This window comes from Natrix helvetica (assembly GCF_964273705.1).
Source record: "Natrix helvetica genome assembly, chromosome: 2".
Taxonomy (NCBI): Eukaryota; Metazoa; Chordata; class Lepidosauria; order Squamata; family Natricidae; genus Natrix; species Natrix helvetica.
Genome location: NC_138552.1, coordinates 207,137,673 through 207,154,932, shown reverse-complemented (window position 1 = coordinate 207,154,932; position 17,260 = coordinate 207,137,673). Strand labels below are relative to the sequence as shown.

The 17,260-nt window shown below is 41.0% G+C and overlaps 1 protein-coding gene across 2 annotated transcripts in view; it reads right to left on the bottom strand.

Moving 5' to 3' along the window:
* Positions 1 to 17,260, bottom strand: part of CCDC170 (coiled-coil domain containing 170) — a 71,380-nt gene that overhangs the window by 36,262 nt on the left and 17,858 nt on the right. For both annotated transcript variants that reach the window (XM_081945650.1, XM_081945651.1), the window contains exon 3: positions 14,795 to 15,051. In XM_081945650.1, the coding sequence (XP_081801776.1) occupies positions 14,795 to 15,051 (257 nt within the window). The remainder of the gene's footprint in view (positions 1 to 14,794; positions 15,052 to 17,260) is intronic.

Below are 17,260 nucleotides of genomic sequence, written 5' to 3'. Positions count from 1 at the left end.
GAAAATGTCCTGTCCAAATAAGAGCAAAGTCTGTTATCAAAAACCCACTTATACTGGGCACACTCCTGAGGGTCAGGTGGATGAAGGCAGACTGAAGTGGAGAAATTTATTGAGTTCTAAGCAGCAACACTGGAATGAAGGAGAAAATTGGCCTAAGAACTGTTAGGAACTGGTGCGATTAAGCACTAGCAATGAACCCCAGGTCGAGGTTATAACAGAGCAACCCTGTAAAGTATACGCAGCGTGCGATAGATAAAGCAACCACACTGAATAATGGATAGTAAAGTAACAAAATAAATCTTTACTTTTTGAAGAATATAGCAAAATCCATAAACACAGCCAAAAAGTCATACACAGAAAAAGCAGTCCAATACTACCAAGATAACTTGGATACAAGTAGCAAATAACTTACACACAGTAAGTAGTAGCAACAGTAGTAACAGTTAGGCAGCAGTTATCATACAGCAATCAAGAGAGAGAGAGAGAGAACAACAACATCAGCTGCAATTTAAAGGCTGTAATCTACTAATTAGCAGAGCTCCTCTCTTAAAGATACATAACATGCCTTGTGCAATATATTGTCTACCCAACTTGTTGGTTACACCCTAACATTCTCCCCTTTGGGTAGATCAATATATCCACTCACAATCTAAGATGATAACCTTCACATGATGAGGTATGTTTCACTGAACTTTGTGCCTTAGTGAAGTTGTCTGCTAAATTGTCTTCAGTTGAACAATATTCCAACTTTATCAGGCCATCCTTAATGCTTTGTCGAACATTAAGATACCTCAAATCAGTATACTTTGATCTTGTCTTAATAGCTAAACTAGTCGCCATTTTTATTGCTGCCTGATTATCTTCATAAACAGTAAAAGGTTCATTGATACTTAATCCCATATCTATAAGCAACTGCTTACAATATATCAGCTCAGTACATGTCAACGACAAACATGAAAACTCAGCTTCCATTGTGGATAAGCTTATGTGTTTCTGTCGTATCGACTTCCATCCAATCAGTACACCACCTAGCATAAAGGCTATGCCGGAAGTTGACTTCCTATTATCTATAGCAGCTGCAAAATTCGCATCAGCATAAACAATCAAAACTAAATCCCTATTCGGCTCTAAATACAACGCATAGTGGATAGTTTTCTTTAAATAACGCAGCACACGCTTTGCTGCTTGCCAATGCCTCTCTGAAGGATTATCATTGAATCTAGCCAGTTGGTTCACACTAAATGATATATCTGGTCTAGACCAATTACTTAGGTACATTAGGCTACCTATCAAAGATTGATAGATTCCCTTATCAAAACCAGTACCTTCAGTAACCTCAGGTTTAAACTCCAATGCCATTGGTGTCTTTGCAGTCTTACATAGCTCCATGCTATATTTCTTAAGCAAATGATTAATTTTACCAGCCTGCGACAGCTTAAAACCTTTACTGGTTCTAACCACATCTAAGCCCAGATAATGCTTAATTTCACCCAAATTCCGGATTCTAAATTTACTCTCTAATTGTGAAACAATGTCAATAGCTTCCTGCTCAGACCTAGTAATAATAGCTATATCGTCCGTGAACAAAAGCAACAACGAGATCAAACCATTTTTCACCCGTCTAAATAAACAAGGATCAGCCAAACCTGGAATAAATCCCATAGCTTTTAGTTCATTTACTATGCATCTGTTCCACTCAAAACCGGACTGTTTTAAACCATAAAGGCTCTTTTTAAGTCTCCAACAACCAGTCTGGCCATTAGAATCCACACCTGGTGGCATCTTCATATAAATGGTATGCTGCAATGGAGCATGAAGATACGCTGTTTCAACATCAATATGGGTAACATTACACCGATACTTAGCAGCCCACACCAATGCTGTCCTCAACGTAGAGGCTTTCAAGCTCGGAGCAAAAACCTCATCGTAATCCCTCTCAGTTTGGGAAAACCCTTGAGCAACTAAACGAGCCTTATAAATAGCATTGCCAGCAGCATCGTTTTTAATTTTAAACACCCATCTACAGCCAATTGCATTCTCCCCTGAAGGGAGCCTAGCTTCTTCATAAACCTTCAATTCCTGTAAGGATTTCCACTCCTTCTCCATAGCTGCCTTCCACAATTTCTTTTCCTTTTCAGGATACAGCCTTAACTCTGCAAAACTAGAAGGTTCTATGCTAACTTGCAATACTGCACTGGCTTGGTATCTGTCGGGTGGATGCCTGTCCCTAGTAGACCTCCTAGGCAATACAGGACTTGCAGGATCATCCTGTTCCACCTCATGAGTAGATTCTACATCTACATCTTCCTCCCCTTTCAGAGTAATAGATGGACCATCCTGATTCTCTAACTGCTCATTTGGTGTATCATGATTAACCAAACGATCAACATCTACATCATCACAAACCTTGTTAAACTCTTGTTCTAGCTTCTCCCAACCAACATGTTCTGAAAATTTAGCACTAGCACTGTGCATAATTCTCCGAGTTCCAGGTTCCCAGAACCTAAACAATCTATGATTGGAATTGTACCCAACAAAAACCATCTTCCTAGCTCTGCTTTGATCCTTCCGTCTAGTCTGTGAGGGAATATGCACCCAAGCAGGGACACCAAATGTGTGTAAATAACTCAAATCAGGCTTCCTACCATGCCAAAGAGTATAAGGAATCTTACCAGTAGTTGAGTTAACTACTATGTTCAGAATATGGTTTGCACACATTATAGCCTCACCCCAAAGCTTTTCTGACAAACCAGAATCAACCAGCATAGTTCTGGTCATTGCCTGCAATGATTGACCACGTCTTTCATTAAATGAATTATGTTCTGGCCTGTAGGGGGCAGAACGCCTATGTTCTATACCAGCATTCTCCAACATTGATGTAAACCTATGATTAGTGAATTCAGACCCATTATCAGTGACTAGGCAAAGTACTTTTTTATCCATCTTACGTTCAACAAACTTTAACCATTTAGTAAAATGTTGGAAAGTTTCTGCCTTTGATTTCATTACATAACAGAAACCATACCTAGAATAATGGTCCATAATGCTGAGTATATAGCAGGCACCTCCTAAGCTAGGTTTCTTAGGGCCAATTAGGTCTGCAAACACTACTTGGTTTAGATGTCTTGAATCCTTTAAACCGGTTTGCAGGGGTAACCTTACTTTTAGCCTGGTTACAGGCATTACAGTTAAGATATTTTGAACAAGGTTTCAAATTGATTCCATTAGATAGAATAACAGTTTGACATACCATTTTAAAATTTACATGGCCTAAACGTCTATGAAGTAGATGTATACAGTTATCATGGGGCTGTTTATTCTTATAACCAGGTTCAGAACTCGCAATATTTAAAGAGTTCTCATGTAGAATAAATAAATTATTCTCCAAATTGGCAATAACACTATTACCTTCCTTTTCGATAATGCATCTATCATTCTTAAATGTTACTGTAAACCCACATTTCACAAGGTCTTTTACAGATAATAGGTTAAATTTCATTTTAGGTACATATAACATTTCCAATTTTTCATTAATACATGGACAATAAGCTGTACCTTCACCTGAAGCCTTAATTTTCCAACCATTTGCTAAGGAAATGTGCTGTTTGCTAGCCTTCATAGTAACAAACCTTTCTTTAACCTTGGTTATAGAATGGGATGCGCCACTGTCAACCACCCAGAAACTATGGTTTACAGGCTTATCTACCTTAGCTACAGTTACAGTAACATTGTTGCTTTTTCTTTTACTATTAGCAACACTCCTTTTCTTGCTATTTTTACAGTTCTTAGCAATATGCCCCTTACCACCACAAGAATAACATTTCTTAACAAAATTTACAGTTGAAAACTGTGTTTCTTCTTGTGATTGATTGTCTCTGAACTGAACTCTATCCTCTCTTCGTCTGGACTCTTCAAGCAATCTCCCGGTAACCTCAGATAATGTCAGTTCATCTCGTGAACGAACTTCCAATGAGGAAACAAAAGAGTCGTAGCTTTCATCAAGCGACGATAGAATAATATACACCTGGTGAAGCTCAGAAAAAATTAACTCTTTTTCTTGCAAATCCTGCAAAGTTTTCTTCATGAAGTCTAAATGAGCCAACATATCACCACCTTTTTGCAAATGGGCTCTAAACAGTTTCCGTGTGAGATGAATATGAGCACCCACACTGTCCCGAACATAAATTCTCCGCAATGTGTTCCAACACCTAGCAGCAGACTCTTCGCCACGAATATGGACCAGTTGCTGGTCATTCAGTGTTAGTCCAATAATGCAGAGAGCTCTCTCATTGTCCCTGTTAAACTGCGCAATCTTCTTCACATCCTCATTATCAGCAGGATCCCAATCTGTAACATCTGGTGGGTTCTGAACCACAGACCACAGTCCTTCTCTACGCAGAAGGAGGGAACACTTCAATGACCAGGAAACATAGTTGGTTCCATCAAACTGGGTAATCATGGAGATTGCAGCAGACTGTTCTTGTGCCATATTCACAAAAATAAACTATCCAAAAAGTGGTGCTTAAAAAAAAAATTATGGTTAAGGCAGCGCATCTGGGCCCATAACCAATGTTAGAAACTGGTGCGATTAAGCACTAGCAATGAGCCCCAGGTCGAGGTTATAACAGAGCAACCCTGTAAAGTATACGCAGCGTGCGATAGATAAAGCAACCACACTGAATAATGGATAGTAAAGTAACAAAATAAATCTTTACTTTTTGAAGAATATAGCAAAATCCATAAACACAGCCAAAAAGTCATACACAGAAAAAGCAGTCCAATACTACCAAGATAACTTGGATACAAGTAGCAAATAACTTACACACAGTAAGTAGTAGCAACAGTAGTAACAGTTAGGCAGCAGTTATCATACAGCAATCAAGAGAGAGAGAGAGAGAGCAACAACATCAGCTGCAATTTAAAGGCTGTAATCTACTAATTAGCAGAGCTCCTCTCTTAAAGATACATAACATGCCTTGTGCAATATATTGTCTACCCAACTTGTTGGTTACACCCTAACACCTGAGGGTCAGGTGGATGAAGGCAGACTGAAGTGGAGAAATTTATTGAGTTCTAAGCAGCAACACTGGAATGAAGGAGAAAATTGGCCTAAGAACCACATCATCATTATGAAAAATACACAAGTGGAAATTAGCAGAAAGTGGTTCCAATTTATCTAAGAGAAATTTCATCAAGCTGTAAAGCTGTCTTTAATCGTTAACAGTTGATGAGATCATGTAGTCATAGATTTTTTTAAAAGGGTCAAGAGTCCAGCTGAGGTTCCAGCTAAGGAATCTATGCATATGCTTTTAATATGGATAAAAATACATCTTTTCCCTGCACACTTCAACATTGTATTCAAAGCTTCTGCCAGGCAATTTACACTATTGATGCTCAGACCTTTAACAAAACCTCGTTCTCCCCTAAGGAAGTTAATGTCTGTAAAAAGCTTATATAATGATGCTGAACCTTTATTCTTGATGAGGCAAAAAAAAAAAACCGCCAGGACTCCTTTTAGTTGAAGTTAAAACTTTCTGAAAAGAAAGCAGCATTTTTAGAATCTTTCCTGGGCCACCACTGCTGCCATGGCTCTTCAACCTCTAGGCCAGGTCTGCACATCATGTAGAGCAGGGGTGTCCAAACTTGGGAACTTTAAGACTTGTGGACTTCAACTCCCAGAAATTCTGGGATTTCTGGGAGTTGAATTCCAAGTTTGGACACCCCTGGCCTAAGGGTTTTGGAGGCCCTTAGGAGCATGCCTTTTAAGAGAGCAGCAGTGGATCTTTCTTGGTTATGATGGCATTTGGTGGCAAACTTACGGAAGTGTTTTTTTTAAGTGTTTGTGTGAGGAGGGAGAGATATGGCTCATAGCCACATGTTGTGGAGGCCTTCTGTAGTCTATTACACAGAAAGGGATAGGCGGGTTCATGAATCAGCCGATTCTCCCAGAGTGTATCCTTCAATAATCTTGACCTCTTCATTCTAGGTATTTTGGAAACTAAAGATGCTGATCTAATGAGATGCCACTAATATATTTGAATTCTTTTTTGCCTAATTTTTTAAATTATTTATTATGTTTTCAGGGCACTTGACCCCAGACCATTATGGGCAGCTTACATTTTAAAAGTAAAGAATAACACCACAGATTTTTTTTAAAAAAAGATCAAATGCATCCAAGAGAAACAGACGCAAACACCTGCTCTTCGTGACAATCCGGTTAAAACAGTTCTTCGGTGCCTTAATAAGTAAAGCTTCTATATTCAGAACATGATGAAGGACATCCCTCAGTGCTGGTAAACATGGCTGATGTAGAAGGAAGCCCTCTCAGATCTAGAAAGTAGCTTCCGCATGGAATGAAATAAGCATGACAACAATATGCCTAGACCAGGGCTGTCAAACTTGCAGCCCACAGGTCGGATGCCTCACACGCTAGCCACACCCATGACCAGTTTGGCAAAGTGGGGAGGGAGTCGTGGTATGTCACATGACACCACCATGATGACGCGAGTTTGACACCCCTGGTCTAGAATCTTGACTAATGGAAGATTAAGGAAAAAATTAAATGGTTATTATAAGGCCCTAAGGGGAGAAGAAGAGTTGCAACAGACCAGTTGATTTGGTTGGTAAATGCTTGGCAGAGCAGCAGAAGTGACTAGGAAAACACACTGGATATGATATCTACTCACACAACAGACCACCCAAAATCCTGTAATTTAAATAAGCCAAAAGTCCAGCTGGCCTGCTATTGTAGCAGAGATTCAGTATCTTTTCCTTCAAGCAAGAAGAATGTACAGATGGCTGATGGGTTGCAATTCTCCCTCCTGTTCCTAAGGGAAAGGATATGTTGATTTGGAAGGTCATCAATACAAGCCTTGTTACCGAGTACAAAGGTTTGGTGAATCCAGGGATCTATCTTCCTGCCTCCAAAGTCTCACAGCTAAAATTTTACATCATCGCTGATGTAAAGCTATTCAATACCACCAACAATGTTGCTACCCTACAAAAAGACCTTGACTATGTGTCAGAATGGTGAAACAATTGGCAACTCCAAATCTCAACCAACAGATGCTCTTTCTTACACATTGGCAAAAAAAATCAAAATACAAGCTGGATGAATATGACCTTGTAGATGACCCCCACTCTCTCAAGGACCTCGGAGTACTCACCTCAAATGATCTTAGTGCCACAGCTCACTGTAACAGCATTGCTAAAAAGACGCTAAAAGTTGTAAACTTAATCCTGCGTAGCTTCTTCTCAAGTAATATTGAACTGCAAACTTTTGCTAGACCAATTCTTGAATACAGCTCATCTGTCTGGAACCCGCACTGCATATCAGACATAAATACAATCAAACGAGTCCAGATATATTTCACGACATGCTCACAACAGAATACCTTATGCCACCAGATTTGAAATTTTGGGCTTAGACAATTTAGAACTTCGCCGTCTCCAATTCGACCTAAACTTATTACATAAAATTATATGCTACAATGTCCTACCTGTCAATGAATACTTCAGCTTCAACCGCAACAACCCATGAGCTCACAACTGATACAAACTTATGGTAAATCACTCCAAACTTAATTGCAGAAAATTCAACTTCAGTAACAGAATTGTCAATGCCTGGAATGCACTACCTGACTATAACGTATCTACGTGTCCTGCCCCCTCTTGTCAATCAGGCAGGATGTTAGTTAATTGGCCCGTTTGCGTTTCGTTCAGGCAGGAGATTTAGAAGGTTTCTATTGGTTAACACAATGACAGCTCGGGGTATAAAAGAGCTGTCAGAGCGCCTGTTCTTGTTTTTGTCTAGTTGTGTTCTAATAAATCCGTTGTATCTGCACGGAGTCTCGTCATTACCTCACGCGCCTGGAATCAAATACTTGGCGACGAGGATGGGACTTGAGGAAAAAAATCCACTCAAACACCTATAGTAATACCAATGAAGTCAGATGGATCAATTAGAATATGTGCTGACTATAAGATGACAATCAATAAGACCTTACAAGCGCACCCCTACCCAGTTCCCATGGTGCAGCATCTGCTGCACTCTTTAGGCAAAGGTAAAATTTTTGCTAAGCTTGACCTAGCTCAAGCTTATCAACAATTAAAGGTAGACGACGCAACAGCAGATGCTCAAATGATAGTCACACATCGTGGAGCGTTCCGTTGTCGTAGGCTCCAATTTGGGGTCTGTGTCACACCAGGTATATTCCAGAGCATTATGGAAAGAACATTACAGGGAATACCTGGGGTTTAACCTTATTTTGACGACATACTCATAGCTGCAAGCACCAAACAAGAATTAACTCAAAAGCTAAGGGTGGTTTTGCAAAGATTTAAGGAGGAAGGATTAAAACTTAAAAAATCTAAATGTCATTTCGGAGTATCCTCCGTAGAATTTTTAGGATTTCACATTGATGCTCAAGGCATCCATCCATCTAAGACCAAAGTGGAGCAATCAAAAATGTACCAGCACCAACCAATAGAGCTGAGCTGCAGGCTTTCCTGGGATTACTAAATTTCTATGCGATGTTACTCCCTCATAAAGCGTCCGTAGCAGAGCCGCTACATCGGCTACTTGACATCTCAACAGCATGGAGATGGGGCAGCCGCAAAGCGCATGCATTCGTGGCTGTCAAATCTCCGTTGATGTCATCAGCCGTATTAATCCAATTCAATGAATTTTTGCCACTTTTGATAGCCTCAGATGCATCCCCGTACAGAATAGGCGCAGTTTTGAGCCACAGGCTGCCCAACGGATATGAGGCTCCCATCGCTTATTTTTCTCGCTCCTTGTCCAAAGCAGAAAGAAATTACAGTCAATTGGACAAGAAGGTGTTAGCAGCTGTAGCAGGCATCAAATGTTTTCACCATTATTTATACGGTAGGCAGTTCATACTACAAACAGACCACCAGCCCCTTCTGGGAATAGTAGCAGGGGACAAGCCCACACCAAATATTCTGTCGCCCCACATGCTGCAATGGATTGAATTCTTCACGGCTTATTCATACCGTGTAGAGTACAGACCAGAGAAGCATTTGGGCCATGTAGATGTACTTAGTCGTTGCCCACTTCCAACATTAACAAATGACCCTGCTCCAGCGAGTGATGTATTACTTATTGATGACTTGCAACTGCCACTGTCTGCAACAGATATAGCAGCACACTCTAAAGCAGATCCAACAATTTCAAAAGTCTTAGAATGGGTTCGACAAGGGTGGCCCAATAACCAGATTTCTGAAAACTTCCAACCATATTTTAGATGAAGGTCCGAACTATCGGAACTAAAAGATTGTTTACTCTGGGGATCATGGTTAGTAGTGCCCAATGCCTTGCGCAATGATGTATTACAACATTTACATTCAAGCCACCCAGGCATAGCCAGAATGAAGGCGCTAGCAAGGGGATATGTTTGGTAGCCAAAACTGGACAATGACATATCCGATTGGGTGCTGGCATGCCTCCCATGCCAAAGCTCTAGGTCAAATCCTCCAGCATCAGCACCAAGAGAATGGGAAATACCAAGAGGCCCATGGTTAAGAATTCATATAGACTTTGCAGGCCCCATGCAGGGGACACTCTTTCCTAATAGTGGTGGACACATTCTCACATTGGGTTGAACTCTATACTACGCACTCTATTACTTCTGAATCCACGATAAGGGTTTTACAACGACTATTCACAACCCATGGCATTCCGGACACTTTAGTGTCCGATAATGGGCCGCAACTAACCTTTGCCACATTCCAAGCATTTTTGGCAAGTTTAGGCATTAGGCATGCTTTAATAGCTCCATACCATCCGGCAAGCAATGGCAGGGCAGAACGAGCTGTACGATCAGCAAAAGAAGCGCTCAGCCATATGGGGCCTGGTCCGTGGGATTACAAAGTTAATACATATTTATTATCGCAGTACACAACACCATGTCCTATCTTGGGGAAAAGCTCAGCTGAACTTCTTATGGGCCATTGGTTACGCACAATACTAGACCATGTCAGGGCAGCTTCCATCAGTAACCAAGAAAGAAACCACTCAACTCCATATTTCAGAATTAAGAGTACTTTTACTGGTTATGAGTAGATAGCACCTAGGCAAAGCAAGATCTGAGGCAAAAGCGGGCGTAATCATAGATATCAATATGTGACCTAACTCCCTTCCCCTAGTAACCCCATCCCCCAGTCCAATCTGCACACCCCACAGGTGTCATGTGGGCTGCAGCTTCAAAACCCATCATCAGGTTGGTATGCCGGACGGTTGGCCTTGGTGGCAATTCCACTATCTGCAGCATGCGCAGTAGATGGTGAGAAAACCACTCCCTTCTTCATTCACTCCTGTGCTTAAGTTTCCCCTCCCAAATACCATGTTATCTCCCCCCCTCCCTGTTTCAATGGCAGCCGAAAGCAAGCAGCAAAGCAGAGGCTGACAGACCCTTTACACCCAACATACCAATCCGACACTCCACTACTGTGTAATGGCACCCGCACATTCCAACTGGGGGAAAGGGTGTTTGTGAAAAACTGTATAGGGGATCCCAAATGGGTGCCAGGTCAGATTATACAGGTAACCGGACATGCCTGACAATGTGATTTCTTCCCCAAACCCCCAAAACTTTAACCTTAGACTGTCTACTGTTGACCTCACCCCATTCATAAGAGGTCTTTAACAGGCATGCATAAGCGCACCAGAGTGCCTACCATCCCTGCCCTAATATTCCCTTGTATTTATATCCATTTCATGTATTTATAATCATGTTTATACATATATCTGTTATCTAATTCATGCTTGATGAAATAAATAAATAAATAATAAAACAGCTTGGGTGGGGTGGAAGACAAAGTTTTCTGGTGAGCTGGGTCATAATGGACCAAGTATTCAGGATAACGTAGCCATCAACCTGCTCGTCCTTCACCACAAGAACAGTGCTGCTACAATATGGCTTAACATCTGTTGGCGGTTCCATTCTAAGTATTTTCACAAATCCAATGTTTTTACAGCTACTAGAAGTTCTGGCACAAGGGCAACAGGGACAGGAGAACGTTTACATAACTGAAGAGGAAAATAGGGAAAGCAACACCAAAACATGGTGGATAGTGTGAGGTTTTTACAATTAGGCCATGGTGATGGGGAGGGAGAAAGCACTCCATTCTGGCTGGTTGAAGTTGGAGAGGGAACAAACACCAAGTATTTCCAGACATGTTTTGAGACAGGAAGAAAGGAATAGGAGGCAAGATGATGGAGTGTCAAGCCAAGAGCCAGGAGTTCTTACAGCAGTTATAAACACAACTGGCAGCTTAAAGGCCACCAAGCACTATCCCAAGGGTCCATTAATTTAAGGGGGGGGAGAACTAAGGGTTTCAACTTTCATAGATACAAGAGGAATTGGAAACTAACGATAGACAATCAAGTATTTTGGCTCAGCTCTTGTCTGTAGTAATAATTCTTGTCTAAATAAGCCATGTTTGTGAAACATCTTCCAAATCAAGTAGCAGAGATCCGTGATTTACTCCAGACTGGAGAAGTCTGGCAGCTGGAGAACAAATTGCAGTAAATGGTCCTTTTGAATTTGTATCTTCTACCCACAGATTTTAAATTACTTGCAGCTAAATGTGTGCAAAGTCTAGGGGAAAGTTGCTTATTGCTCCATGGACTGCTTTGGCATCATATCGTGTTGTATATCTTAGTGCATTTAAAAACATAAGCAGAGGAGGAACATTGAGTATAATTCTTGAACTTCACCTTGTTCTAGAATTGTCCAGAGGTTTGAACCTACAAGGAATTAAAAGATTGAAAGAATCTGGACTTGTGTTCTGTATTCTGGATGGGAGTACAACCTTAACAATCTGTTGTCTCAATTTGCACTATATTCAAAAACTCATTGAAAAGTTAATAAAAGAAGGATTTGCTAATCTGGTCTATAAATACGGGTTTATCTCACAGTTCCTCAGCCAAACTACAACTTCTGGTCAGAGTGTTAGTCGCCATTTTGCCAAATTAGATAATATCAAAGAATCAACCATAAGGGATTTTGCATAAGAAATATTTGTGAGTGCACTGGTTTAGGCTCCAGACGTGTAGATTTTTCTACCCATACATAATCCAAGTTGATGCAACACAGGGTCTCCTTGAAGTCTTGAATTTTCTGCATAAAGCAGAAGATTCCTAAAGTCTAAACGATCCTGGATAAAACTGTTTTGGACTTCCTCCTCTTTCTGCATAGATGACTGCAAGAAACACAACAGCAATTCCAGAACATCTACCAATACCACTTGAAAGCTCCATGGTTTTGTTATACAGGAAGTAAGCCATGTTAGTTAGCCTATATATTCATTTGTTCTAAGCAACCATTGTCCAGTTTCAACACTTTTGTCAAATAATCTAGGAAAAGCCCCAGGGAACCTCCTTAACTCTTGATTAAGTATATGGATCTCCCCCCCCCCCCAAAAAAATAATAATAATCTCAGGCTTGCTTGGTACACATAAGGATTGTAACAGTGCAGCAAAAGTTACCAAAAAAATGGCAGGAAAAATGTAAGACTGATTAGAGGTTGATTCTTTCCTCTTGTATGGCCACCAAACTATCAACTACTTGCATTGGTAAATGTTCCCACCAAAATTGGCAAAACCAAATTTAATACCCTTCTGGAAAGCCTAAAAGGTGGGAGCAGTTCTCAGTTTTGGTGGTAGAGTGTTCCACAGGGATGGGACCACAACAGAAAAGGCTTTTCTCCTTGACCCTGCCTGCCAGAATTCCTTACCAGATGGGATCTGTAGTTGGCCTATTATGCTGGTGTGTCCCATTGGCATGAAACGGCTCCTCAGATTCCTGGACCCAGACCATATAGGGCTTTAAAGGTAATAACCAACACCTTGAATTGGAGTGGGAAGCAAACTGGTAACCAATGAAGCTCATGCAACAGCAGTGTTATATGTGCTGCCCTTACTGATCTGACCATGCTCAATCAGGTCTGCAAGGATTAACGACGTGTGATTTCATATCCAATAACTTCCCTGACTGGGAAGGGGAGGATAAAAGTAGTTTTGTATTCTCCCAGATTCAGGAAGAGAAAATCACTTCCTCTATAGGTTTACTGCTGAAATAACTGCCCATTTCATTGAGGAATGAAAGCAGCTGCTTTGATTGGAATTGTTGTTCTGCATGTCATAACCAAATCCCTATCTCTAATTAGATAGACGAGGAATAGCCCATCAGACCTTCTCCTTGTGAGATACTTAGTCCCCTAACTGGAAGAGAGAGGAAGGGAGGGAGGGATAGGGAGAGAGAAAGAGACTACCATATTTTTCGGACTATTAGACGCACCGGTGTATAAGACACACCAAGATTTTGAAGAGGTAAGTAAGAAAAAAAGTTTTTGTCTTCCCTCACCCTCCAGAAGCATTCTGCAGGCTTCAGCAGGGCTGGGGGAAGGCAAAAACGCCCCCGTTTTTCACCAAAACAGGGGCATTTTTCCCTTCCCCCAGCCCCGCTGAAACCTGCAGAGTGCTTCTGGGGGGTGGGGGAAGGCAAAAAATACCCTCGTTTTGGTGAAAAAAGGCCTATTTTTGCCCATTTTTCACAAAAATGGGATGCCGGGGTGGGGTTTCAGGAGGCCAAAAATAGCTGTAGTCAGTGTATAAGACGCACCAACATTTCCACACTCTTTTAGAGGGGTGAAGGTGTGTCTTATACTCCGAAAAATACGGTAAGTTAAAAAAAAGGAAGAGTCTAAATTGCAAGTTCTTACAAGTTCATGAGCCAACAATTTTCTCCAATAGGTTGGGCTAGTCTAAAGATTCAAGATAATTTGGATAATTTCAGAGAGGGGAGGTTGCATTGCTAGAGCAGTTTTTCACTTGGCAACTTTAAGGTGTGGACTTCGACTTCAAGAACTCCCCAGCCAGCGTGGGTTAGACCCTACTGTCTGCTGCAGAGGCAGGTGTCATTCCAAAAACTTAAAATGTCGTCTGTGGGATTCTCAAGCACACAAATTAATGAGGTGTGAGAAAAGACCGAACCACTGCAAGGAGGAGTCAGTTACATACTGACCTCAAACACAGCAATGAGGAAATGGGAGTTCTCTACTCTCCCCAAATCCCTTTTTATTCTCCCCTTCCAGCTAGGTTTCCCATAACTGTAAATAGTTCAAATTTTCCATTTTAAAAGCCCTGAGAACAGGACAATAGGAGAGTATTCATGATCCAAAGAAGTTAAATAAAAGTCTCCAAATCTAAATCTTGTACCTTACCTCAGAAATGTAACTAATACTAAACAGGTGCTCATGACACAACATATGGTGCCTTGAGAAAGACTTTTATATCACAATAAAATACTTCCTTTCCTCGGTAATGAGATATCTCCCACTGCCATCAGAGAAACAACGAAAATCCAAATGGTTTTTGGAGGGTGTTTTTTTTTTTTGTAATGACCTGGGTTGAAACTCAAGTTTTAGTTTGTTTCATCTAGCTAAAATTTCTCTTGTGTGATTCTGAAGTCTTGAGGAGTTACAAATATAAAATACAAGTATAAAAGACACACAATACTTTCTGAGAAGAAAGTTCAAATAGCATTCTACCTACCAACCTTTATACACACACACACACACACACACACACACACACTTTCAATTTATTCAAAAAGTAGAAACATTCAAATGTAGTCCTTATTTTTGTAATAAAAAGGAATTCAACTATTTCAGCCCAGCATCGTCACTTAACAATCATAACAAGTACTGTTTTCTTCTGTTCCGTGGCAATTATTTTATATTAAAAGGCAGCGTTTTCTGCTGTTCTTACCTGATCTGCTCTTCTTGTTCGTAGATTTTCTCCTTTAGCTCCAAGTTGTCCTGGAGAATAGCCTGTGATTTTAGCTCTGCTTGATGTTTGGAAATGGCAAGTATGCCTGATTCTTTCTCAAGTTCTTGGAATTTGTGTTGCATGGAAGAAAGGAGGGAAGATTGGCGAGCATCATTTTCCTTATAGCCCCCAATTTCAGCCTTGAATTCTTGTATAGATACTTCCTGTGAGGCTATTCTGGATTTAAGATCTAGAATCTATAAATAAAAATAGGTAATAAAATATAACAGGACTAAAATAGCACTTGATTGTATCCTGCTTGCAAAGACAGATTTAATAGCATTACAATAAATGGACCCTGTGCTTTACTCAAGCAATTGAATTTTCCACTTACTTTAAATATTTCATATGTGATTGAGGAGCACAACTATCAGGCTGAATAGATAATATATAGTATAAGAACAAGCAATCTGAATAACTATTTTCTTATAAAAGTAGCTCTTCATATTAGATAGATTCCAATAAAAACCTTAGTGGAAAAGTAAGTTATATGAGCTGTCTTCTTTGTGAATCTACTCAAACCTTAAAAGTCTTTTTCAGGACTCATCTTCTCAAAGCGCCCACAAAAATCTGGGTCCAAAGAAATGCATATTATGAATGCAAGAATGTACTGGAGCACGTAGGGTTTTGTATTTTTTTTCCATGGTTGTTAGAATTTATTATAATTGGTCAGAGTGGGTTTCTTTTAATATTATTTTTTTTATTGTTAATCATTAGAAACTTTGGAAATGGGTGGTAAATCAATTAATTAAATAATTAAGATGGGTAAGGATCAGGAAGAGAAAGAGAAAGAAATCCATCATAACTTTTGGGGAAATAGGTAAAAACACTGTGCTTTAGTCACAGTGCAGTCAGTACCACTGCTGAGGAGCGTCACCACACTATGGCCAGGCACTCCAGAATAACAATAATAATAACATCGTGTATAAAATGAAATTGGTTTAGCCTCTACTGGTGCAATCCATAACAGAAAATACAAGACAACATGAATAATATAGAGCAGTGATGGCGAACCTATGGCACGCGAGGCGCTGCCCTGTCAGCTGGCCAGCTGAGTTCACCATTTTAAAAGCCATTTTTCGCCCTCCCCAGGGTCCAGAGGCTTTATAGGAGCCTGGGGAGGGCGAAAAGAGCCCCCCGCCCCTCCGGGGGCCCTCTGGAGACGGTCCCTGAAGCCTCCGGAGGGCCTCTGGGGGGCGGGGGAGGCTCTTTTCGCCCTCCCCAGGCTCCTATAAAGCCTCTGGAGCCTGGGGAGGGCGAAAAAAGCATGTAAAAATGGGGGGTCACGCGTTGTGCGTGCATGCGCACTGGGGGGGGGTCGCACATTGCATTATGGGTGTGGCAGAGCCACACACGACCCCCCTGGGCTCCCCCCACTTGTGGCACGCGAGCCAAAAAAGGTTCGCCATCGCTGATATAGAGAATAATCCTTATGCAAGTAATTGTGGTAATGGTGGGGAATTACTTGTTTAGAAAGTACACTATAAAACCCCAGCTGCCCTGTTGCCCTGCACTCCACAGAGTCTGCCACACCCAGCTGACCTTCGCCATCTTCCTCCTGTTGCTGACTAGTCATGCCCAGCCTGATTGCTGGCCGTGCTAGGCCTTCTTCCTGAGGCCTCACATGCCATTCTCCAAATCACACATGCGGTCCTCCAAATAGTATTCTCGTGGTCCTTCAGAAAACATTTGGAAAGCTTCTGAAGTCTTCCAAAGCATCACAAGAACCGGATGCGCTATTTGGAGAATGGCGGGCACCAGGTGAGGCCATCTTCTGGTCTCACAAGGAAACCACAGTGTGGTTTGACCTGGAGAAGAAAACCTCATGCAGCTGGCAACTGCCTTGCGAAAGGTAAGGCTGGGCGTGTTTGATCAGCAGTGGGAGCAAGTAGACCACAAAGGTCAACCTTGATGGGAAGGGGCGCAGAATGCCGGCCAAATGGGCAAAGGTGATCACATGACTGTAGGGGTGGGGTAAAAGCTTTGATGCCAGGACCCTGGTCGTAAATCGTTTTTTCAGTGCATTTGAAACTTCAAGTGATCACTGAACTAACAGTTATAAGCTGAGAATTACCTCTTATTGGACTGTGGGTCAGGGCCAAGAATTAGTGATAAGGACTATTTTCAGAAAGTATAACTAAAATGAATTAAATATATAAATGATTATTATCAAACAAAGTCCAGCTCAGAAGTGGATTTAAAAAGGGCACTTCATACAAAGATATAACAAACTCCTTGTATTTCACCACATAAGCAATTAAATTTTATTCTGGGGAATTAATGAATATATTGTTTACAGAAATCAATAGAATTGGCAACGGTGGAAGTTTGAAAAGCTTGCAAACAAATAATAAACATTTGCCTTATGTTGAAATGTTGCATTTTCTCTTTGAAATTTTGGGAGCT